Source organism: Candoia aspera, chromosome 4, assembly GCF_035149785.1.
Source record: "Candoia aspera isolate rCanAsp1 chromosome 4, rCanAsp1.hap2, whole genome shotgun sequence".
Lineage (NCBI taxonomy): Eukaryota > Metazoa > Chordata > Lepidosauria > Squamata > Boidae > Candoia > Candoia aspera.
Window position 1 is genome coordinate 101,846,685 of NC_086156.1, and position 22,706 is coordinate 101,869,390.

Below are 22,706 nucleotides of genomic sequence, written 5' to 3' on the forward strand. Positions count from 1 at the left end.
TTTCACAGGTCATTGCTAGCCAAAGACCCTCCCCCAAGTGCCTTACGATCACAACTGCCCCCCCCCACCTCCAGTAATTGTGGAGGGGGAGGAGGAATACAAAGTCGAGGAAATTCTGGACTCTAGGAGGAGGGGAAGGGGCATCCAATATTTCATACACTGGAAAGGGTACCCTGAGGAAGAGCGCATGTGGGAGAATGCCAGAGATGTACATGCTCCAGCACTGGTTCATCGATTCCATCAGCTTTTCCCTCACAAACCCAAGCCTCGCACTCTACCAGAGATTCCTCACTTGGATGAGCAGGCAGAGGAATTCGTAAGTTTGCACCTTCCACCCCTGCCTGAAGCCTTGACTCCAGTTACAGAGGAGGGGGGGGGCACAGCCCTCCACCTCAGGCGTGCATTTCCCAGGGGGGAGGAGGGACAACTCTTCTAATTATCTAGCTATTTTCCAGCAGCGGCCACCTGGGCCAGAAGCGTTATCAGACCTGGAGAGCAGCACTGATTCGTCCTTGGAGGAGTTTTCCGTTGAAGACTTTCCATCGTTGCCCAGTTCCCATGGGACCTTAGAAGGAGATGTAGACTCTTATCAAGCCTCTGGAAGGGAGGGGGCTGAAATGGAATGTGAATCTGGAGGGGAGGGTGATGTCATGAGTAAGGATGGCGAGCAGGGGGCTCCCATCCAGGCTGTAAAGCGCATGCGTAGTACTGAGGAATTAAGCAGCCATTCAAAAAGACACAGATCAGGCCTGCCTTAGCCTTTGGGGTTTATATGTCTGGGTTTTTCCCACGCTTATTCAGTTTGTTAGGATTCTGTTTATGTAGCAGTAATAAACATTAGAGAACTACTCCTCGTCTCAGCGTGTGTCTCACTGTTAGGACAACTAAAGAGATTAGGGAAGACCCACAGATCAGCTAGATATGAGCTCACTAATATTCCTAAGGAATATGCAGTGGAGGTGAAGAATAGATTTAAGGGACTGGACTTAGTAGACAGGGTCTCGGAAGAACTCTGGACAGAAGTTCGCAACATTGTTCAGGAGGCGGCAACAAAATACATCCCAAAGAAAGAGAAAACCAAGAAGGCAAAATGGCTGTCTGCTGAGACACTAGAAGTAGCCCAAGAAAGAAAGAAAGCAAAAGGCAACACTGATAGGGGGAGATATGCCCAATTAAATGCAAAATTCCAGAGGTTAGCCAGAAGAGATAAGGAATTATTTTTAAACAAGCAATGCATGGAAGTGGAAGAAGACAATAGAATAGGAAGGACAAGAGACCTCTTCCAGAAAATTAGAACCATCGGAGGTAAATTCCAGGCCAAAATGGGTATGATCAAAAACAAAGATGGCAAGGACCTAACAGAAGAAGAAGAGATCAAGAAAAGGTGGCAAGAATATACGGAAGACCTGTATAGGAAGGATAACAATATCGGGGATAGCTTTGACGGTGTGGTCAGTGAGCTAGAGCCAGACATCCTGAAGAGTGAGGTTGAATGGGCCTTACGAAGCATTGCTAATAACAAGGCAGCAGGAGATGACGGCATCCCAGCTGAACTATTCAAAATCTTGCAAGATGGTGCTGTCAAGGTGATGCGTGCCATATGCCAGCAAATTTGGAAAACACAGGAATGGCCATCAGATTGGAAAAAATCAACTTATATCCCCATACCAAAAAAGGGGAACACTAAAGAATGTTCAAACTATCGAACAGTGGCACTCATTTCACAAGCCAGTAAGGAAATGCTCAAGATCCTGCAAGGTAGACTTCAGCAATTTATGGAGCGAGAATTGCCAGATGTACAAGCTGGGTTTAGAAAAGGCAGAGGAACTAGGGACCAAATTGCCAATATCCGCTGGATAATGGAAAAAGCCAGGGAGTTTCAGAAAAACATCTATTTCTGTTTTATTGACTATTCTAAAGCCTTTGACTGTGTGGACCATAACAAATTGTGGCAAGTTCTTAGTGATATGGGGATACCAAGTCATCTTGTATGCCTCCTGAAGAATCTGTATAACAACCAAGTAGCAACAGTAAGAACAGACCACGGAACAACGGACTGGTTTAAGATTGGGAAAGGAGTACGGCAGGGCTGTATACTCTCACCCTACCTATTCAACTTGTATGCAGAACACATCATACAACATGCTGGGCTTGAGGAATCCAAGGCTGGAGTTAAAATCGCTGGAAGAAACATTAACAATCTCAGATATGCAGATGATACCACTTTGATGGCTGAAAGCGAAGAGGAACTGAGGAGCCTTATAATGAAGGTGAAAGAAGAAAGTGCAAAAGCTGGCTTGCAGCTAAACCTCAAAAAAACCAAGATTATGGCAACCAGCTTGATCGATAACTGGCAAATAGAGGGAGAAAATGTAGAAGCAGTGAAAGACCTTGTATTTCTAGGTGCAAAGATTACTGCAGATGCTGACTGCAGTCAGGAAATCAGAAGATGCTTAATCCTTGGGAGAAGAGCAATGACAAATCTCAATAAAATAGTTAAGAGCAGAGATGTCACACTGACAACAAAGGTCCACATAGTTAAAGCAATGGTGTTCCCCGTAGTAACATATGGCTGCGAGAGCTGGACCATAAGGAAGGCTGAGAGAAGGAAGATCGATGCTTTTGAACTGTGGTGTTGGAGGAAAATTCTGAGAAAATTCTTGCCTTGGACTGCAAGAAGATCAAACCAGTCCATCCTCCAGGAAATAAAGCCAGACTGCTCACTTGAGGGAACGATATTAAAGGCAAAACTGAAATACTTTGGCCACATAATGAGAAGACAGGACACCCTGGAGAAGATGCTGATGCTAGGGAGAGTGGAAGGCAAAAGGAAGATGGGCCGACCAAGGGCAAGGTGGATGGATGATATTCTAGAGGTGATGGACTCATCCCTGGGGGAGCTGGGGGTGTTGACTGAGAGGAAGCTCTGGTGTGGGCTGGTCCATGAAGTCACGAAGAGTCAGAAGCGACTAAACGAATAAACAACAAAAATTCCCTGTGTTTTGGCTTTCTACTGAATGGTGTGATCTTCTTTTGTATGTGCGAAAGCCATGGAGAAAATCTATGTGGTTGCTAAGTGTTGACAATGACTTGATGGCACATAATCAATAAATCAATCAATGAATCAATCAATCGGCAAAAGCATTCTATGTTGCCTTTGCTTTCCTCCTGCTTTGTGGATGCCACCAGCCACAGCCAACCATCTGCCAATCAGAACAACAAGAGGAGGACAGGGTGGGAACAGAGCTTGGGCAAGCGGTGAGTTTTGACAGATGGCCACATTGCCTGTCCAACTGAGCCATTCAACAGGAGAGCAAACCTATCAAACTGGAGAACTGCAGGTAAATAGAGTCATGCTCCCATAAAACCTGGCAGCCTCCCCAAATAGCTGATCATAGGGCTGAGGAAGTTGCATCATTATGTGCTACAGCTTGCTCTCTCGAAAGCTTGCAGCATGACCTCTCTCACTTTGCAGCTCAAGCCAGTTTGGTTTGATATCCAGGTTCAGAGTGCTTTCAAATATCTAGTTCAGTGTTTCTCAACCTTGGCAGCTTTAAGATGTATGGACTTCAACTCCCAGAATTCCCATGCTGGCTGGGGAATTCTGGGAGTTGAAGTCCACACATCTTAAAGTTGCCAAGGTTGAGAAACACTGATCTAGTTTCTCTTAGGCACAGAACCAAGCAGTAGCTGTGCCCAACTCTTTCCACTAAGAGAGGGGAAAAATAGCTTTTCCCACCCTCTGCAAATCATCAGATTGCAACGAAGGAACAGGGAAATGCGTCAGCTTTTCCACATCCTGAAAGAGCTGAAGGGAGAAATTTGATTGATTGATTGATTGATTGGCATCTTCAAGCCAGCGTTCTCTTGATGACTGCCTGGACAAGCGTGCCTTAACCAATGGGAGAAAACATGACTTTAAAACCAAAACGATTTAAGACCATTTAAGCCTGGCGCACTACTGGGCTGAGGACGAGATATAGCAACCTTATGGGGACACAGCAGAAGGAAGATACTACCATGGTATATTTGTGCTGGATTTATGTGCAAGCGATGTTTCAGCTCTGAATTTAAGTCTCCCACTGGATTACCTTCGTCCAGCCTCCGCCTCACGATGATACAAACTCTGCGTGTGGGTGAAAAGGCAGAATTTTTGTGAAGGTGGAAAAGCATGTAGAGAAGAATGATGGATGCCACTATTCTGAGCTGTATGGAGGAAGGCTGAGAAATAAACCTCTCCTTTTTTAAACATTGCAAGTGGAAATTTCATATATGGGCGGGCCTGCACATTTTCAGGAAGAAATTGGAGCTTTCTTCTGGAAGGAACTAGTTTTACAAGCCTAAACGTCTTCTTCCTTTGCTTTGGAAGAATTCAGAGCAATATCTGTGAATGCCTCAGTATCCCCTGACACCCAACCACTACAGGTAGTCCTCGCTTAATGACCACAATTGAGACCAGAATTTCAATTGCTAAGCAAAGTGGTCATTAAGCGAATCTGACCCATTTACGACCTTTTTTGGGGCAGTTGTTAAGCGAATCACTGCAGGCATTAAGTGAACCATGTAGTCATTAAGCGAATCACACAGCTCCCCACTGATTTTGCTTGCCAGAAGCCAGCCAGGAGGGTCAAAATGGCGATCATGTGACCATGGGATGCTGCGGTAGTCATAAATGCAAACCGGTTGTCAAGTGCCCAAATCATGATCATGCGACCGTGGAGATGCTGCAATGGTCGTAAGTGTGAGAACTGGCTGTAAGTCAGTTTTTTCAGCACCGTTGTAAGTCTGAACTGTCACTAAACAAATGGTTTTTAAGTGAGGACTACCTGTATTGCTTAATATTCTGAACTAATGAGGCACTGTGACTTGTTCAGCAAACTGCGGTTTAAATCCTAGTCTAGCATTATGTCTTGTAATTTTGTTCTGTTCACTTGTGCTGCGCTTCGGTTATAAGCACAAACCACAGAAAAATCATAAATAGACCAGGGTTTCTCAAGCTCAGCAGTTCAAAGATGTGTGGACTTCAACTCCCAGAATTCCCCAGCCAGCCATGCTGGCTAGGGAATTCTGGGAGTTGAAGTCCACCCATCCCAAAGTTGCCAAGGTTGAAAAACACTGCTTTAGAGAGAGGGCAGGGCAAGCTGAGAGATGAAGGCCCAGTTAGACACCCCTCAGCTGTGGGGTGAAAAATCCAAAGGCCCATTTCAGAGGTCCCCCATACAATTTCACATCAATCTACCCTCTTTTTGTAGTGTGACCCTGTGAATCTCCAATCCTTTTCTTTTTTCCCCCTGGTGTCTCAAAGCAAGATCCCTGCCAGGAACAAAACCGGTGGAAAACTCAATTTGCCACCCCACAGGGGCTGCTTCCTCTTTTTAAAATCCCCTTAAAACATTTCTCCTTTTTCTTTCAGCAGCCCCTTCAAGGCCCCCACTTTTCCTCCCTTCTCTTTCTCATTCCTCCCTTACCTGCCAGGCCACGAAGGTTTTTTTTAAAATATAATTTTTATTAAGAGTTTTTACATAGCTAAAGGACTAATATAAAAATCTATAACGAAAAGAACAGTAAGAGAAAGCGCAGCAAGCAAAACTGTGAAAGGAAGGAAGGAAGGAAGGATAGCCGGCTTCCGACCTTCTTTTCAACGGTTATCAACAAACTCATTGCCCCTCCTCCCACTTAAGTATTACCAAAATCCCTTCAGCCCCTTTTTCAATCGTCAAATCCAGAATTCATCATTTGACTTTTTTCTATTTTCAGCCAAAAGTCTGCACAGGAAAGGCTTTCCAGTCGTTCCTAAACGGGCTTCTTACTGTTTAGGCCACGTGGGCCTCGCAGGCAGCCTGGCCCTTCCTTTCGGGGCCCTTTTAATGCCTTAGCGCCCCCGGCTCGGTCTCTCCCGCCTGTTCCCCGCATCCCACCGCCGCCGGCCAGCCGGCCGGCCTGCCTGCCTGCCTCTCTCCCCGCGGCCAGTAGATGGGGTCCGCCGGCACTGCTGGCCCGCACGCAGCTTGCCTTTTCCTTCCTGCCTCGTTCCTGCCTTCCTGCCTTCCTTCCTTCCTTCCTCCAGCCCGCAAAGATGGACCCGCAGCGCCTCTAACAAAGACCCCGCCAGGCGCCCACCCGCCGCCGCCGCCGCCGCCGCCGCTCCTCCTCCTGCTCGCCGGGGTTTGCTCGTCCGCCGGGGGAGTGGGTTGCTTCGCGCGTCTGCCTCCCGGGGTGTCCCTTTTGTCTCCGGCCGCAGCGCGCCCCCCGCCCCCATGCCTTGCTGAGACGCTGCGAAGCCCACCCGGGGGGGGCGGGTGGGGGAAGGACCCCTTCCGCACGATGGGCGCCCCCACCTTCCCCCCCGCTGCCGGAGAGGGGCTTGCCCGTCGGTAGGGTCTGTCTTGCCTCTGGGCTGAGGTTCTCTTCCCCTCCCTGGGCATAAAAGTTGAGAGCACCCCAAGGTTTGCCTCGCCTGGCTTGCTGTCTGAAAGCACCTTTTGGCCTCCCCGTCCACCCTGTTTCTCCCCCGCCCCCGTCCCCGCACACCCCGCCTCTGAACTTTACCTCTGCAGCTATCAAGTAGTCATCCTGCCTCCCATCTGTCACCCCTCTTGCTGTGGGGGTGCGTGTGTGTAGGGGTGTTCTTTGATACCTCCAGATTTGATCACAACTTCCTAAATCCTAACAGGGCTGATTGCCAAGATAGCTGCTTTCTCCCCCCCCCCCCCCCGCTCCCCTGTCCATAAAAGGGGCAACATCCCCCTTTTGATCGCTGAGAAACTTTTCCCAAAGTGCAGGGAAGAGTTAAGGCTGTGTGGTTCTGAATACAGCTCTCTTTTGTAGTTACCACCACATCCTCATTGGAAGTTTTCCATCCCTTGGGAGAGGGGGGTGTTTTTGCAGCTTTTGGGGATTCAGGTCACAGAACCACTTCTAATAATTTGTGGGGAGCACCTCTGGATCTTCACATCTCGCTAGAAAGGCAATAGACCTCATTCTCCAATAACAGTGAAGTGCTCTTCCCAAACATACTTCCACTTCTTGATTCTAGAGAGTGCCTCCCTTGCCTTGCGACCTCTAATTGTAGCTTGTATTTACCAACATGTGTGGATAGGATTCCCCATTTTTTTTAGGCCTCTTGATATTTTAGTACAGCCCAGGATTTTCATCAGTCCTTCCTCCATATCTTGGTTATATGGTGAGATAAAATTTCAGTGCTCTGTTCTTGGTTAAATATTTTTTTTTATTAACTTAATCCCAGAATTCCTGTTTAAAAGTTTTGTGGTTCCACAAGCCCACCTTTTAACAGAATGATGTTATACAACATTTCTGCTCTCTGTCTATAGATTGCTGAGCTTCAAGTCTACTTTCTTAGTCATTATCCCTCTTCTTTGTTTAATGCAAGTACAGTATTCTAAACTTTTCTGTGCATGCTAGAGAAAACACACCTTCTTTGAAATCTTCCCTCATGTCCCCCACATTAGCGACTGGATTAGAGAACTAATTTCATCAGCTGCTCAGTCATCCCACTTTCAGCCAGAGTGTATCCGTCCCTAAAACCTATCAAACTGCCCCAAAATCTACTTCACCCCCTGTTGTACTAACACAGCATTTTAAAACTAAAGTAGGCCAAGATACCTCTTTTCTTTCTAAGATAATAGAACCTTAAGGGGGGGAAAAAACTACTTATACAAGAACACTCCTTTGCCGGAGTGCACAATTTTGCATGCATTTATTTTGCTTGTGCGATTTGCCCTAATCCAGTTATTTTCCCCGAATATTCCCCCAGTCCAAAACTCCCTTTTGTAAACCACAACTTGTTTGAATTCTGGAGTGCTGTTCAGCTCCTCTCCCCATCTTCCTGTCCAAAATCAGCGCATCTTTCACGTACCTCTGCCCTAATTTGTCTGATGGCATTTCAGGATCCAAACCATCCCCTTCAAGCTCAGCTTTGCAGCAATGTTTTTGGGGCATTGACTGGGTTAATCCAGCCACCTTTAGCTGCTGGGCTCGGTGGGGGGCAGAAATATTATTGCAATAATGGGGTACAGATAGCTTCCCCCCAGCAACAGCAGACAACACTTGGCAATGCTATGATGGTGGAACCGGAACCAGATCGACCTATCGGTTATGGTGCTTTTGGTGTGGTATGGTGAGTGAGGAGTTATTTACCGCTGTGGGGTGGTACAGAAGGATGAAGGGGGAGGCGGGAAAAGCTAGGAAGTCAATCATAATTGGGAGTTTTTAAAAATAATTTTTATTAAAGAGATTTTTAACAAGATAAAAACAATTCCAGTTTTAGAAAAGAAATAGAGAAAATAGAGAAAAATAGTGAATAGGTAAGAAAGGAAAAAGAAAATAGAAAAGAAAAAGATTGTAGAGAAATGGACTCCAACCTTCTTAACAGCGGTTATAAATGCATTTCCATATTGCCCTCTCTCTCTAAAATTACATCATAATTCCCTTCTTTCCATAGTCTACCCTTTCTGATCATCAAAAAGTAAATCATAATTGGAAAGGCTTTTTTTTTTCTCCCTGCAGGTCTGTGACAGATCCTCGGGATGGGTCACGCGTTGCACTCAAAAAGATGCCCAGTGTTTTCCAGAACTTGGTCTCTTGCAAACGGGTCTTCAGAGAATTGAGAATGCTCTGTTATTTCAAGCACGACAATGTGAGTGGGGAATAGGGTGCAAAGCCTGGGGCAGGGGTGGTCCTTCCATAGTACCTCGCCAATACATTGGGTTCTCCTGGTGGAAGCGGTCATTTACGTTTCCCCAGATTTAGGAATGTGCATTGTGGAAATGTGCCCAGTGCAGCCAATTCTCTGGGGCATTGTAGGCATATAAAATGGTGGCTCCAGGCAAATTATAGAGGAGAGGCAGCATTAAGGGCAGTTGATCACACATGCAGTGACCCTCATCCAAAATAGGGTTCCCTACTGGAATAACCAGTTGGATTGATACTTTTTATTCAAGGCTGTGAAACTACTTGGTTAAAATCATATCCCAAGAAATCCAGAATGTTTGATTTCCTATAGATTCTTTCCTGGGCTATTGACAGAAATGGACAAAAAGGAACAGGAAAAAAAGAATTATTGGATTATAATTCAGTGAGAAGCAGGAGAAGGAGGAGATGACCTCTGATAAACCTCCTGATCCAGGGCCTCCCAATCCAAGCCCTGGATGGAGTGGTAGGCAAGGGTCAGTGGTGGGCCTTGCTCTCGGGCATAAAGAGGCTGGCGAAAGGGCAATTTCACCCCTGGGACAAAGTTGGGGAATTGGAGGAGATGGGGACAAATCTATGATGTGTAGGACAGAAGGGAGCTTGGATGATTTGCCATGTTCTTGAAGATACGAAGGGTCCCTTGCAGTCGTTGGCAGGTGTGGGTGGGAGGGCTGGCCCTATTATTAGACAAAGTGAGCAGGCTGTTCCTACCCAGCTAAGTTTCAGTTTTGTTTCCAAACAGCAACATTATTAGTTGCTGTTGACATCATTTTATTACTAGGAGGAGGAGAGTGGTCAATTAGGCCTGACATGCCAAAGTATCAGGGTATAGATCAGCCTTTCTCAACCTTTTGACCCTGGAGAAACCCTTGAAATATTTTTCAGGCCTCAGAGAACCCTCGCACATTCAGGCTCAAACATAGGCCAGAAGCTCCAAAATTATTATATTCGTTTCATGTGCAGGCCTGTATATATGCATGAACAGTGTTATTAAACTAAAAATAAAGAATGAAACTTACCTCTTTAATGTGAAGTTGCCCAGATTTGAAATAATTTTTTAAAATAAATCGTGATCTCCCAGGGAACCCACATTGACCTCTCGTGGAATCCCAGGGGTCCATGGAACCCTGGTTGAGAAACACTGGTATAGATGTTGGGTTCCATCACGGGTTTCATCTTTCATCCCTTCTGTCTGTGATGGCGCATTTCAGAAATGGTTGCCTTTGGTTTTTTGTCTTCTCAGGTCCTCTCAGCACTGGACATCCTCCAACCTCCACAGATTGACTGTTTTGAGGAAATGTATCCTTCCACCCACCTGTAGCCGAGTTATTTTCTCATTATTATTTTCCCTACTGTTTTTCCCCGTTCCATTTTGTGCTATCTTTATTTTTTGTTGCTTTTTTTTCCTATACATGCTACCTGTGAGGAGAGGAAGTGAAATATTTATTTATTGTTCCTGCTTTTCTTAGCTCTGGTTTGATTTTTTTGCACTCTATTTGTGTTATATTTGCTTTGATTTTTCTCTTTTACCTCCCACATATTTTTTTGTTTCCTTCATTTACAGTACTGCTTTGGATTCCCCGCCCCCTTATCTTCTCATGCAATTGTTTCCTAGTTCCTTTGGGGTTCTCCTTGCCACCGTCCCTTGCCAGGTTTCTTCCACTCAGCCTATTTTGGCCATTTTCAAATGATCAGAGTTTGTGTGAAATCCCCTCCCTCCTGCCCCAATTTGTGTGCAAAGTCTGCTCACTTGAAAATGATTGAATGATCCACTAGCTTTGCCCTGGCCTTTGAGTTTTGAGGGCAACTGCAGCCTGATACTCCAGGTAGGCTCTCTATGAGATTGAGAATCCTGGGAAATCTGGGTGCTCAGTCCCCTAGGCCGGAAGTCCACAGCCTTTAGACACCGATAGGCACATTGGCTATTTTAAGACTCTCACAGCAGGCTGCAGTGACGGGCATAGATGGTTCCTCATTTACCCACAATTAAGCTGGTGAAGCTGCTCTCCATTCCTTCAGAGCTCCCAAGATGTTCTCTCCCAGTCCAAGTTCCTCTCTTGTTCCTGGGCAGCTGAACACACTTCCCCATAAGCATTAGATTGCAGTATCCCTTCATTTTTATCTTATAAGGTAAAAAGGGCCTGGGAAGGATCCAGAGGCTTTCTTAGAAATAGAAATGGTGGTAGGGCTTTGTTCTGGAGCCTGCTAGCTTCCCATTCAACTTCTTTGGACAGTAATTACATGGATCTAACACAATAAAGTGAGGTGGGCATGGAACCTGGTGGATATCAAGGAAATATTTTGGGGCCTGTAGGTACCATGCTGGAGATTGAGATGCTGATGACAGTGGCCTTCTATATATGAATGGTGATAAGAATGGATGGGCCAGGGATGGTCTGTTCCTGCTTCATCTCCTCATGTTACAGCACCTAGAAAGGGCTATCATATCTTACATGTTATTTTTCCTTCCAGCTTCAACTCCTCTCTCCTTTTCTTGCTTTCTTTTTATTACTAAAAGTTATGATACTATTCTTTAACCTCAGAGATCAACAACACAATGCTCATAGAAGCCAGGGCATCAGATATCTATGCTCCATTTTTTTTAATGGTTAAAAATACTCTAATCTTTTCACAATCCTCTATTAGAATCCGTGGTGAGATTGTCAAAATTTCATGAAATTTAGGTGGCATTTGTGGGCAGGAAGTGCCTCATCTTGAGATTATGCAGTGGTGTCCAGTACCAGAAAAGATTGCTTATGCTTATTTTATCTGCACTTTTATCTTCTTTTATTTTTTTATTTTTGCAACTGAGAGAAGAGTCTCCATACTGATTTTTAAAAATTCTCTGTACTTATGGTTAGCCCATTCTTAAATGCATTTCTTGTCTCAGTTACCTTAACTGTATCATTTTGTTTTGCATATTCTTTTCCTGGTCTTTAGTTTTATACCACCCTTTCCTTAGTCATGTGTCCTCCAAATTTGATGGGAGTTGGCGTCCCAGCCCAGGTACAGAGTGTCAAGTTAGGGATGGCTGATCTGTGTAACAGTCCATCTAAATTTTCTTGTTTTCTTTTATCTTACCTTTGATATTTGTGCCTTCTAATTCTGTTGGAGCCTGTAGGTTTTACGAAATGGTGGAACAGTAATTTTTCTTTTTTGCTTACAATGGGAAGAGCTGGGTATTCCGACAGCCTCCATTCTCTGCTCCATTTCCTATCACCCTCCTTGACAATGACCGTCAGTTACGTTATCACTGAACTGATGCAAAGTGACCTTCACAAAGTCATAGTTTCTCCACAACCACTCAGCGCCGATCATATCAAGGTCTTTTTGTATCAGATCCTCAGGGGTAAGTACGACGTGGAAATGCCATAATTTTCCCTTATTGTGAACTCTCTTCATTTGGGCAAAGTTCTTTGTTTAGATTAAATATGAATGTAGAAGAGAGGAGCTATCTGGCTTGGGAGCCATGTACTTGGAAAAGATTGTAATCCTTCAGAAGAAGAATGTGAACAAGTAGGACAATGTCTATACAGAGTTGGCTGATGCTATTCATAGCCTGTAGTTGTAGAATCATCAATTCCAAGTTAGAAGACTTTGTAGTTCCTCTGATGATAAAGTTCTGGGTGCCACAATTTAATCAAGAGTGGAAATAATTGAAGGAAGGAGTGAGAATGATCAGGAGTATGGAAGATAAGTCCTATGAAGAATACTGTAGAAGAGAGCAAAGGCTGATCCATATTGTCCCAAAGGGAAAGTCCCATGAAGAAGAAGATGCCAGCTGAGTGATGAGAGAAATGCTTTGACAGTAGAGTGGTTGGCCAAATGAAGTGCTTGGAGGAGTGGTGAGATCTTTCTTGCTGCAGGTCTTTAAACTGGGATGGAGAGCCACAAGGAGGGGATGCTCTGAGGGTGGATGAGATGACCACACGAGTTGTATTTTGGGAGGATCCAGCAGGGGGTTTAATGAGATGACCTAACAAATCGTATTTCTGTTGTCTCAGTTCCATCTTGAAAGGTTTCTTCCCTATGTCCTCTTACATTTTCTCCCCTCATGCTTTACCATATTTCTTTTGCCCTTTTCTCCTGCCTCATTCTTTTGCTCCCCTCCTTCCCAGCCATGTCCTGTTGCACTTCATTCATTTTAACCGTTTTCCTCCCCTTTGCTTTCTTTTCTGACGTTCCTTGAAGAGTTGCAATACCATGAAATAAATCCGAGAAGATTGATCATTTGAGTTCACTGTTGTTACAGAATTGGTAACAACCATACTGAAGCAAGGAGTTTGTTTTCGGTGTTTAATGCAGTGTTTCTCAACCTTAGCAACTTTAAGATATGCGGACTTCAACTCCCAGAATTCCCCAGCCAGCCTTCTGGAGAGCTATTAGGAGATGTACACCCAATAGTTTGAAAGTTCTCCACAAATCACAACAATATCAGTATAGTGATATTTTTTTTAAAAAACCTGAACGGTTTATATATTTACACATGGCTAGGCACTAGATATAATTTATTTATTTGTTATTCCTCAACAGTCTTCAGAATCTAGGTCAGTGTTTCTCAACCTTGGCAGCTTGAAGATGTGTGGACTTCAGGCTGGCTAGGGAAATCTGGGAGTTGAAGTCCGCACATCTTAAAGTTGCTAAGGTTGAGAAACACTTGTTTAATGCAGCATACATGTGATTCAGCAGGGTATTCTCTTAGAAGAGATAAGAAGTGTCCCTTTTTAAATGGTGTTGGTTATCTAATGTTAAAGAAAATGTATTTGGAGTCAAGCTCAGTTCCAGGCTCGCAACAGTGCAGAAACCATACAAAAACTTAATTTCAAAAGCTATCTTGATAATGCAGAGAGGGGGGCAATGACACATCACAGTGTTAATTTTTATTACATCTGTTGACTTCAATTAAGTTTGGGAACACCCTCGATGAATTTTGTTCTCTCCTCATTTCTCCAGGGCTAAAATATTTGCACTCTGCTGGTGTCCTTCATCGGGACATCAAGCCTGGGAATTTGCTGGTCAACAGCAACTGTGTCCTCAAGGTAATTCATCTGCGTAGCCATCCCAGGCAGCTTTCAGAATAGCCACCTCCAGTGAAAGGGCCACTTCCAGCATTCTCAGCTACTCTGGCCAAAGATTAAAGGTTCTCTCCCACCCACCCGAGTCCCTGTGAATTCATACTAATTCAGAACAGGGATGTCTGGTGTGAAGATCTGTGTGTGGATGTGTCAAATCTAGAAGACATTGGGTATGGTGTCATGATCAAAGCCTTCAGTCATGACACCGTGGCCCCCATCCTGCAGATTTTGACACATGAACATCTGCAGTCTCTCTGCCTCAAAGCCTTGCAGCCAGCAAATGGCTATTTTTGAGTTGACAAAAGAAGAAAATTAATTATTAATCATGCAGGAAGTGTTCAAAGGAATTATATTTAGTTAATGTAGTGTAATTAAATTTCAGTTATATACAATCACATTTATTCATGCATTTATTTGCAGTGTTTATAGCCTGCCCCATTCAAAAGACTCTGAGTGGGTTACAGCAGAGTAAAGACTAAGAATGGATGCCTCTAGCAGTCAATTAGGGTTGAAGGCTTGGTGGAATTTAGGGTTTTATTCTGGCTGTACCCACTTTTCTTGACCTGCCTTGTTTTTAAGGGCAGCTGTCCCTCACTCCAAAGCTTTCCAGAAGAGTTGATTGCGGCATTTGTCCTAAGAGCAGCTACTCCTCACTTTGACTCACTTGCTTGGCTCTGATAGATGTTGGTTTGAATTTACTGTAGGCATTGGGCTAATTGGGCCCTTTTTGACAAGTTTTTTTACCTTAATGTTAGTTAATCCCTTCGTTTATTACCATAAATGCATCTCTGAATCATAGGACTATTCTCACTATGACAGAGGGGGAAAACATTAATATAATGTTGCAGAATAAACTGCAGGGCCAGGATATTAGCTGAGCCCAATATTGGAGGAGGTATGTTGTGAGGTTGCGTTGTTGCCTCGGCTGTTGTATTACGATTATTTTTAACTTTGTTGGAATTGGATTTCGAAGTTTTATTACTGTACATACTTTTTGGAATTGTTCACCACCCGGGGTTTGTATTTGGGCAGCCATATAAATTCCCCAAATAAGTAAATCAATAAAATTTGGGTAATGCAACATTAAAGAGGTGGCCATTCCCTTCAAAAGAGCGTGGTTTTTCTCCAAAACAAAGTTTGGGGGAAGATCTTTCTTTCATCTCAGTGCAAAACTGCAGGACACTCTTACACAGGGTCTGTAGATCCTGACACCAAAAAACAGTGCCAAAGTTCAGACGTGAAACCCATTAAGAGACGAACAAAACAGGAGTAACTTTGTGGCACATCTGAATGGCTTTTCTTAGCAATGCATGATCCAACCTCCTCCCAGTAGCCAGGACTGGGAATTAATTCCTTCCAGGTGACAGACTAGGGCCACCCATCCAGCTCCCATTTTAGAATGCACCTGAAACAAGAACATTCAGTGGCATTGAAGGAATGTTGATTCTTAGAGGGAGCAACGGATAGTAGAGAACTTTGGGCCTGTCCTCTGGAAGTTTCATCCTCCTAGAGGCTTCCCTTGGTTGCTGTCATGAGTAAGGATGGCGAGCAGGGGGCTCCCATCCAGACTGTTAAGCGCATGTGTAGCACTGAGGAATTAGGTAGCCATTCAAAGAGACACAGATCGGAACTGCCTTAACCTTTGGGGTTGATATGTCTGGGTTTTTCCCACGCTTCTTCAGTTTGTTAGGATTTTCCTGTTATGTACAAGCAATAAAACATTAGAGACCAGTTCCTTGTCTCAGCGTGTTTCCTGGCAGTTAGGACAGTTGCCAAACCTTTTCATCTTTCCTTCAGATCTGTGATTTTGGTTTGGCCCGGGTAGAGGAACCTGACGAGTCCCAGCACATGACTCAAGAGGTCGTTACTCAATACTACCGGGCCCCTGAGATCCTGATGGGCAGCAGGCATTATGGACGGCCAATCGACATTTGGTCCGTGGGCTGCATTTTTGCCGAACTCCTTGGCAGACGTATCCTCTTCCAGGCCCAGAGCCCAATTCAGCAGGTATCTCTGGTGGGAGAAACAGCCTTTGGAAAAAGAGTTGCATGTGTGTGGTGGCAGGTAGCATGAAAGAACATTTCAGCTTGTAGTTCCACAAAATGTCCACTGTTTGGCACTGAAGAGGCAACTTAACAAAGCACTTCCTTCTTTTCATCCTCTCTCTCTCCATGTCTTCTTCTTCTCCCCTTCCTTTGGTCTCTGGGTGGCAGTTGGACCTGATTACGGATCTCCTGGGGACTCCTCCCATTGCTGCCCTCCGTTCAGCCTGTGAGGGAGCCCGTGCCCACATCCTGCGTGGCAGTCACAAGCCGGTGAGTATTACCAGGACACGAAGGTAAGGGCCGTGGGAACAAGGGAGAAGCCTGTTAACCACTTTGCATCTTTTTTCTAGCCATCGTTGTCTGTCCTTTACATGCTCTCTGGAGAAGCGACCCACGAAGCTGTCCATTTGCTCTGCCGGATGTTGGTCTTTGATCCAGTGAGTTGGCAATGTAGTCCAAGGAAAACTTTAGGCCAGTCAGATGGTCTCTTGTTCTCTCTTTCACTTACCTCACTATTGTTGTTACGGTTGTAAACCACCAGATATGCCAGAGGATAGAAACAGTATACACCCATTCCTCATTTAGCGACTACCTTGGTTAGCGACCATTCGCAAATACGATGGTAATAAAAAATTCATTTTCCAACCAATGTGCGCATTTATGACCAAATTTTGTGTGCCTGACCACAGCAAATGCTGGAATGAGAGTAAAGCTGGTGTAGCTGCATGGGAGAACTTTTGAATGAGACGGCAGCAACCAGTGATCTTCGCAGCGTCTCACGCTCTCTCTCTCTCAGTCACATGTTCACTTAGCGACCATTTTGCTTAACAAAACTCAGTTGCTAAAAGAGGAGTGGGTGTACTTGTGAGCACTGCGGAATCCATGATACCCCAAAAGCATTTGCAGGACCTGAAAGGTCATTTTTCTTTTTTAAAGAAAGCTAAAGTATCAGGACTTTTTTCAAACTTCATGAAATGGTGGCATTCTTGCATGTGCTCCCCCCTGAAATTTCGTACGAATTTAGGAATGAGATCCCTAGCATCTTGAGAGATAGGGCAATCTTACCAAATTTCAGGCCATTTAGATTTTTTAAAAGAGTGAGGCCTGTCCCATCATGCAATAGTATATGGTGGTGACAGCTGCTGAAAAGATTGCTGGGCTTGTTACATGCCTCCATGTACTCCTGAGGGGAAAGGTAAGTCGTAATGTTAGCAAGTTAAGCATGTGTAGGAAATCCTAAATATTTGACTGGTGCTGCTCACCCAGTGAAGAAAAAGGTGTTTCAAAGGCTGAGATGACAGGGCCTCCAGCTGTGCCCCAAGGATGGTGCTAAATCCATTCCACCATTTTGTAGCCTCAGAACAGAGTATTTGTGCTGGAAAAAAATCACAGTTTGCCTCAGACTCAGACAGCTGTTTTGGGATTTGGGGACCTTTAGCCTATGCAGATGGAGGTGGAGACTGGCAAGTTAGTAAAGGGTGAGATGAGTACAGGTTCTCCTACTTCATGCAGCACATTGAAGAAGAAAAGGAGGTTCTACTCTGCAAAGGGAGCATAATTTTATTAATGTGCAAATGGATGTCAATCTTACAAAATTAGGCCACAAACATAAATCCACTTCATTCATTCATTCATTCATTCATTCATTCATTCATTCATTCATTCATTCATTCATTCATTCATTCATTCATTCATTCATTGGCAGGGCGTATAGGTACAGTTACCGTACGTCCTTTATTATAAAGGACAGTACTTTATTTCAGAAAGCTGTCCTTTCGATTTATTTAATTTAATTATTTATTTTCTTGGTTTTGCTCTTGAATTTTCCTTTGTAAAGCAAAGTTATAAACATAAAGAATTAACTCTTTTTTTTTTAATCCTTATGAACCTCTTTCAGATTTGCCCCTTTTTCAGGTTTGTCCTTTATTTTTTGAAAATTCATCATTAAATGATGCAGTCATTAAGGGAGGCATCACGTGACCGCATCCAATTCCACAACATTTTTGTGGTGGTCATTAAGCAAATCACATGGTCATTAAGCAAACCATGTGGTTGTTAAGAGAATCACACTGTTCCCTGTTGATTTTGCTTGTTGGAAGCCAGCTGGGAAGGTTGCAAATGGCGATCACGTGACCTCAGGATGCTGTAACCGTCGTAAATACATGCTGGTTGCCAAGTGCCCGAATCATGATCATGTGACTGCGGGGACACAGTGACGGTTGTGTGAGGACCAATTGCAATTCACTTTTTTCAGCTTCGTTGTAACTTTGAACAGTCGCTAAACGAATGGTCGTAAGTCAAGGACTACCTGTACTGTAAGCCGGAAGTCAAAAAGACACCATGACATAAGAGAATAAGTCAAGAGCTCTTCTTTATACATAATGCTAGCAAGTCATGGGTGGTGCCGTCTGCATGTTTTTGGCTGCGGTTGACACTGTATTGCATTGTATATACAGTGTCAACCAGTTAAGAAATCTCAGTTCAGTCCCTGGGTTTGCAGAGAAAGGGATCTTTTTTCCTATCATTGAGTTCCCCCAGTGGGACTTCTTGGGTGATACTCACTGTCCTTCCTTCTTCTGCAGGCCAAGAGGATCTCTGCCAAGGATGCCCTTTCTCATCCTTACCTAGATGAGGGGCGACTGAGATACCACACCTGTATGTGCACTTGCTGCTTTTCTGTCTCCTCTGGCCGCATTTACACCAGTGACTTTGAGCCCCGGGCTGACCCCAAGTTTGACGGCTCTTACGAAAAGAACCTCACCTCTGTCTGGCAGGTCAAAGGTAGTTAGTCAAGTCCAAATCGCCTCACAGATCTTGGGGTGTTCAGAAGGCTCCTTTCTTGATGTAGTTGCTATTTTGGAGCTCAGTATTGATCCCACCTTCCTACACTAAGTAGGTGATGACAATTAATGCATGTAATCATTCCATAAATTGCACCAGGCATAGACTTTGTGATTTAAACCTTTGGTCTGGTTTTTGGATTGTTTCAGTTCTTCCCCATGCTCTTTGTGTTTTATAATGTCTTCTGCAATTATGAGTTCTGGAGAATTCAAAGGTTGACACATCTTCTTGTGTCCTTTCGTAACAACTGCATCGCATACGGCCGCTGAATCTCCTGTGCCCCCATGCAGCAGCAACGGTGTTTTTTTCTGTGTTTTGGAGGTGCAAGAGATCTTAAGACAATGAAGATTTTGCACTAGTAGGGATTTATCTGAATCTGCAAGTGAAGTTACAAGGTTATGTGGGGCAAGACGCTTGGATGGCAAGTGCCTGGATCTGGGATTCTCTTGTGATTGACTGCTTCTACCATCCCAAATAGCTCTGATGTCCTTGGCTTACCTGAGTTGGGAGAGGCAGAACGAAAATAGCTGGAAAGATAGAGGGGAAGAAAAGAGGGATATATATTGTGTAACAGTAGGACTTGAAGGGACGCGGTGGCGCTGCGGGTTAAACCGCTGAGCTGTCGATCGGAAGGTCGGCAGTTCGAAACCGCGCGGCGGGGTGAGCTCCCGTTGCTCGTCCCAGCTCCTGCACACCAAGCAGTTTGAAAACATGCAAATGTGAGTAGATTAATTGGTACCGCTTCGGCGGGAAGGTAACGGCGTTCCGTGAGTCATGCTGGCCACATGACCCGGAAGTGTCCTGTGGACAACGCCGGCTCCAAGGCTTTGAAACGGAGATGAGCACCGCCCCCTAGAGTCGGACACGACTGGACTTTACGTCAAGGGAAACCTTTACCTTTACCTTTAACAGTAGGACTACTGCACCAGATTTGGGCTGCAAAAATTGGAGGGGATTTTTGTAGCCCTGATAACGAGCAAATTAAAATGAACTCTTTGTTTTTCAGAACTGGTGCACAGGTTTATCTTGGAACAGCAGCATGGGAAACGGGTCCCCCTCTGTATCAACCCCCAGTCAGCTGCCTTCAAAACCTTCATCCGGTGAGTCTCTGACATTGATGACTTGCTGGCCTGCCTGGAAGTACAGGTAGTCCTTGCTTAACTACCACAATTGAGACCGGAATTTCAGTTGCTAAGCAAAGCAGTCTTTAAGCGAATCCGACACAATTTTAGTACCTTTTTTGCAGTGGTCATTAAACAAATCACTGCAGTTGTTAAGCAAACCACATGGCTGTTAAGCAAATCATGCAGTTCCCCACTGATTTTGCTTGTCAAAAGCCGGACGGGAAGGTCGAAAATGGCGATCACGTGACCACAGGATGCTGCAACGGTCATAAATGTGAACTGGTTGCCAAGAGCCCAAATTGTGATCACATGACCATGGGGACGCTGCAACAGTCATAAGTGTGAGCAGGGTTGTAAGTCAGTTTTTCCAGCACCATTCTAAGTCTGAACCATCACTAAACGAATGGTCATTAAGTGAAGACTACCTGTACAATCTGTTACCAGCAAGACTGTGGTTCTGTCTGAGGAGGAGAGGGAGGAAGAAGTAATGCTTCTGTTTTCCACCCACCTGGCAGCTCCACGGCATGGCACTCTTCCAAGGTGCCCAAAAAGGAAGAGAGATGAAGCCCCTTGGACGGTCATGAGGGAAAAGAAAAGCGGAACAAAAGGGATGAAAAACAGAAGGGACGGCGTTGTTGCTGGGAGATAAGAGAGAGATGAGAAAAAGAGGAAGACGCTGCTCCATCCTGCACTCTTGAATATTTTGACTCACGGACAGGCATTTGGGAAGGGGGGATGGAGAAATGTCTGTGTATTATTATTATTATTATTATTATTATTATTTGGAAGTGGGGAAGTTTGGGAAGGGATTTTTTTCACTGAGGGATGTCTTTCCCCTTCCCCTATTCCTGTACTGCACTGGAAAACTCTGGGTTGTGGGCACGGTCTTTGTGAGTTCCTTCCCTTCTCCCCAACTCTGCACCAGTATTTCCCCCTTCCCATATTTGTGGGGTCTTACCTGGCTACCTTCGAAAAGGGATGCCCATGTTGGAATGAAGGGAAGTTGTTTTCTTGAAATGAGGTGTGTCTGTTCTTTCTGTTTCAAGAGCCTTAGACCGATGTTTCTCAACCTTGGCTGCTTGAAGATGTATGGACTTCAACTCCCAGAATTCCCCAGCCAGCCATGCTGGCTGGGGGAATCTGGGAGTTGAAATCCACACAACTGTGGCCAAGGTTGAGAAACACTTCCTTAGACTAAGGATGGAGGTGTTTCCCCCTAAATCACCTTCCCCTTAAAAGATTTCCCAAAGGGGGATTGGTGGGAGAAATGAATGATAACGCTCAGTTTTCCGAATCTACCACAGAGGTGCATGCATTTCTTGCAACCAAGGGCTGCGCTTAGAGTTGTCTTTTGTCTCCAGGAGCGTCTGGGAAACCTGTGCAACTTTAGGCTTCCATTTTGGTTTCTTAAACCTCTTGTGGAAGGGGGGAACACTTTTGAGGAAGGTTCTACTAGAAAAGGGCCACACCAATAATCAGACCCCTTTATTTTTTTTCTCCCCTTTCTCCTTCCCACTCCATCTTCTGTTACCCCAAACAGGCCAAAAGGGCCTATTGAGTTGAAGTAAACATTGCTGGAAAGAAAGATCAGTGGTTTCTCACACACACACAGATACACACACACAGGGGAAATTAAAATTTTGGGATAAGATGCCAAATACTTACTTGGTGTGTGCTTTTGGCCCCTCCAAAACACCTGCTTTCCAGGTTTCCCCTCTCCTGGTGGGACACCTCCTGTCACAAGAAGCGGATGGTGGCCCTGAACTCTGCTGACACATTTCTGCTGAATTTTCAGAAAGTGCTGCTTTTCTTTAAAAATAGGCAGAGTTTCCTGAAACATTAAGTTTGGCCTTCATGCTGGATTTGGAATGCCTGTAAGCTCCCCTCCACCCTGCCCTTTCCTGCCTGCAGCCAGATCAACCTCCTTTCTTTATTAAATGTATCCCTCCATTAATTTCACACCCCTTCAAAAATCTACCTCTTTTCTCCTAGTGGGTTTTTTCCCTGTGTGCATGTGTTTTGGACACTTGTGTTATGAATTTTTTATTTTGATTTTGTTGGTGATTGATGGCTTCTTTATTTGCTGGTGCTTCATCTCTTTTTGTCGGTTACCCGTATTAATTTATGACCGCAGCAGTTTATATACTAGTTTAAATCCTGAGTGTGTGTGTATATTTCTTCCTTGTCTCTGAAAAAACTGCATGAGAGAGGGAAAAAAAAACCACAGAACCAACAACCTGGAAACTTGAACTGTCTTGGCTGTAATAATTCCCCCCCTCCCTTTAATTTAATTGTGCTCTATAGTAGCTGAATTAAATTTATGCTGTATATTTTTCTCCTGTGGTGGGTTTTGTTTGTCTCGTGGTCTTTTTCCTGCGAACGGGAACCAGTTGTTCTCACTGTTGGGCAGAGGACAAGCAGGCACCTGAGCTGAGAGATAGGTCTGATAGGAGGAAGTGCATGTATTTTTCTCAGCCCACAGCTTTGAACGGGTGTGCCCAGGAAGTGATGTGACTCGCCATGTATCCCACATCCTTTTCTCCACTGTTGTTAAAGGCAAGTCAACGGTATGAAGCTCTTCTAAGGCTGATATGCTTGAACATTGAAGAGAGAGGAATCTAGTGCAATCTACGACATCTGAGGTTAGATTTTTTTTCCCTCCCCTTCTTCCGTAGCCCCTTCTTCAGTGCCTCTGAGCCGAAAGCAAACCTCACATTTCTCACCTATCCTCCTCTGGTTTGGCTGGGATTACAACTTCAGATTTCCCAGCTATCATCTGAAGGGTGCCAGGTCAGAGCAAGCAGCATAACCCCATAGAGAAGAAAACAAGAGAGAAGCTCATTGCTAGCTTAGACCCTACTTTAATGTTGTTGTTTGGCCTTTTATTTTTATGGTGATTAATTAGGTTTTTA

General features: G+C 44.6%; 2 protein-coding genes across 2 annotated transcripts in view; both read left to right on the forward strand.

Moving 5' to 3' along the window:
• Positions 1-22,706, forward strand: part of SPN (sialophorin) — a 344,473-nt gene that overhangs the window by 306,028 nt on the left and 15,739 nt on the right. The window lies entirely within an intron of this gene.
• On the forward strand, positions 6,726-22,129 carry LOC134495724 (serine/threonine-protein kinase NLK2-like). Its single transcript, XM_063301344.1, has 11 exons — positions 6,726-8,137; positions 8,527-8,656; positions 9,953-10,008; positions 11,952-12,058; positions 13,663-13,748; positions 15,582-15,791; positions 15,998-16,099; positions 16,180-16,266; positions 18,412-18,610; positions 19,677-19,770; positions 20,310-22,129. Exons 1-11 carry the CDS (start codon positions 7,896-7,898, stop codon positions 20,356-20,358), a joined length of 1,362 nt encoding a protein of 453 aa, XP_063157414.1. The 5' UTR covers positions 6,726-7,895; the 3' UTR covers positions 20,359-22,129.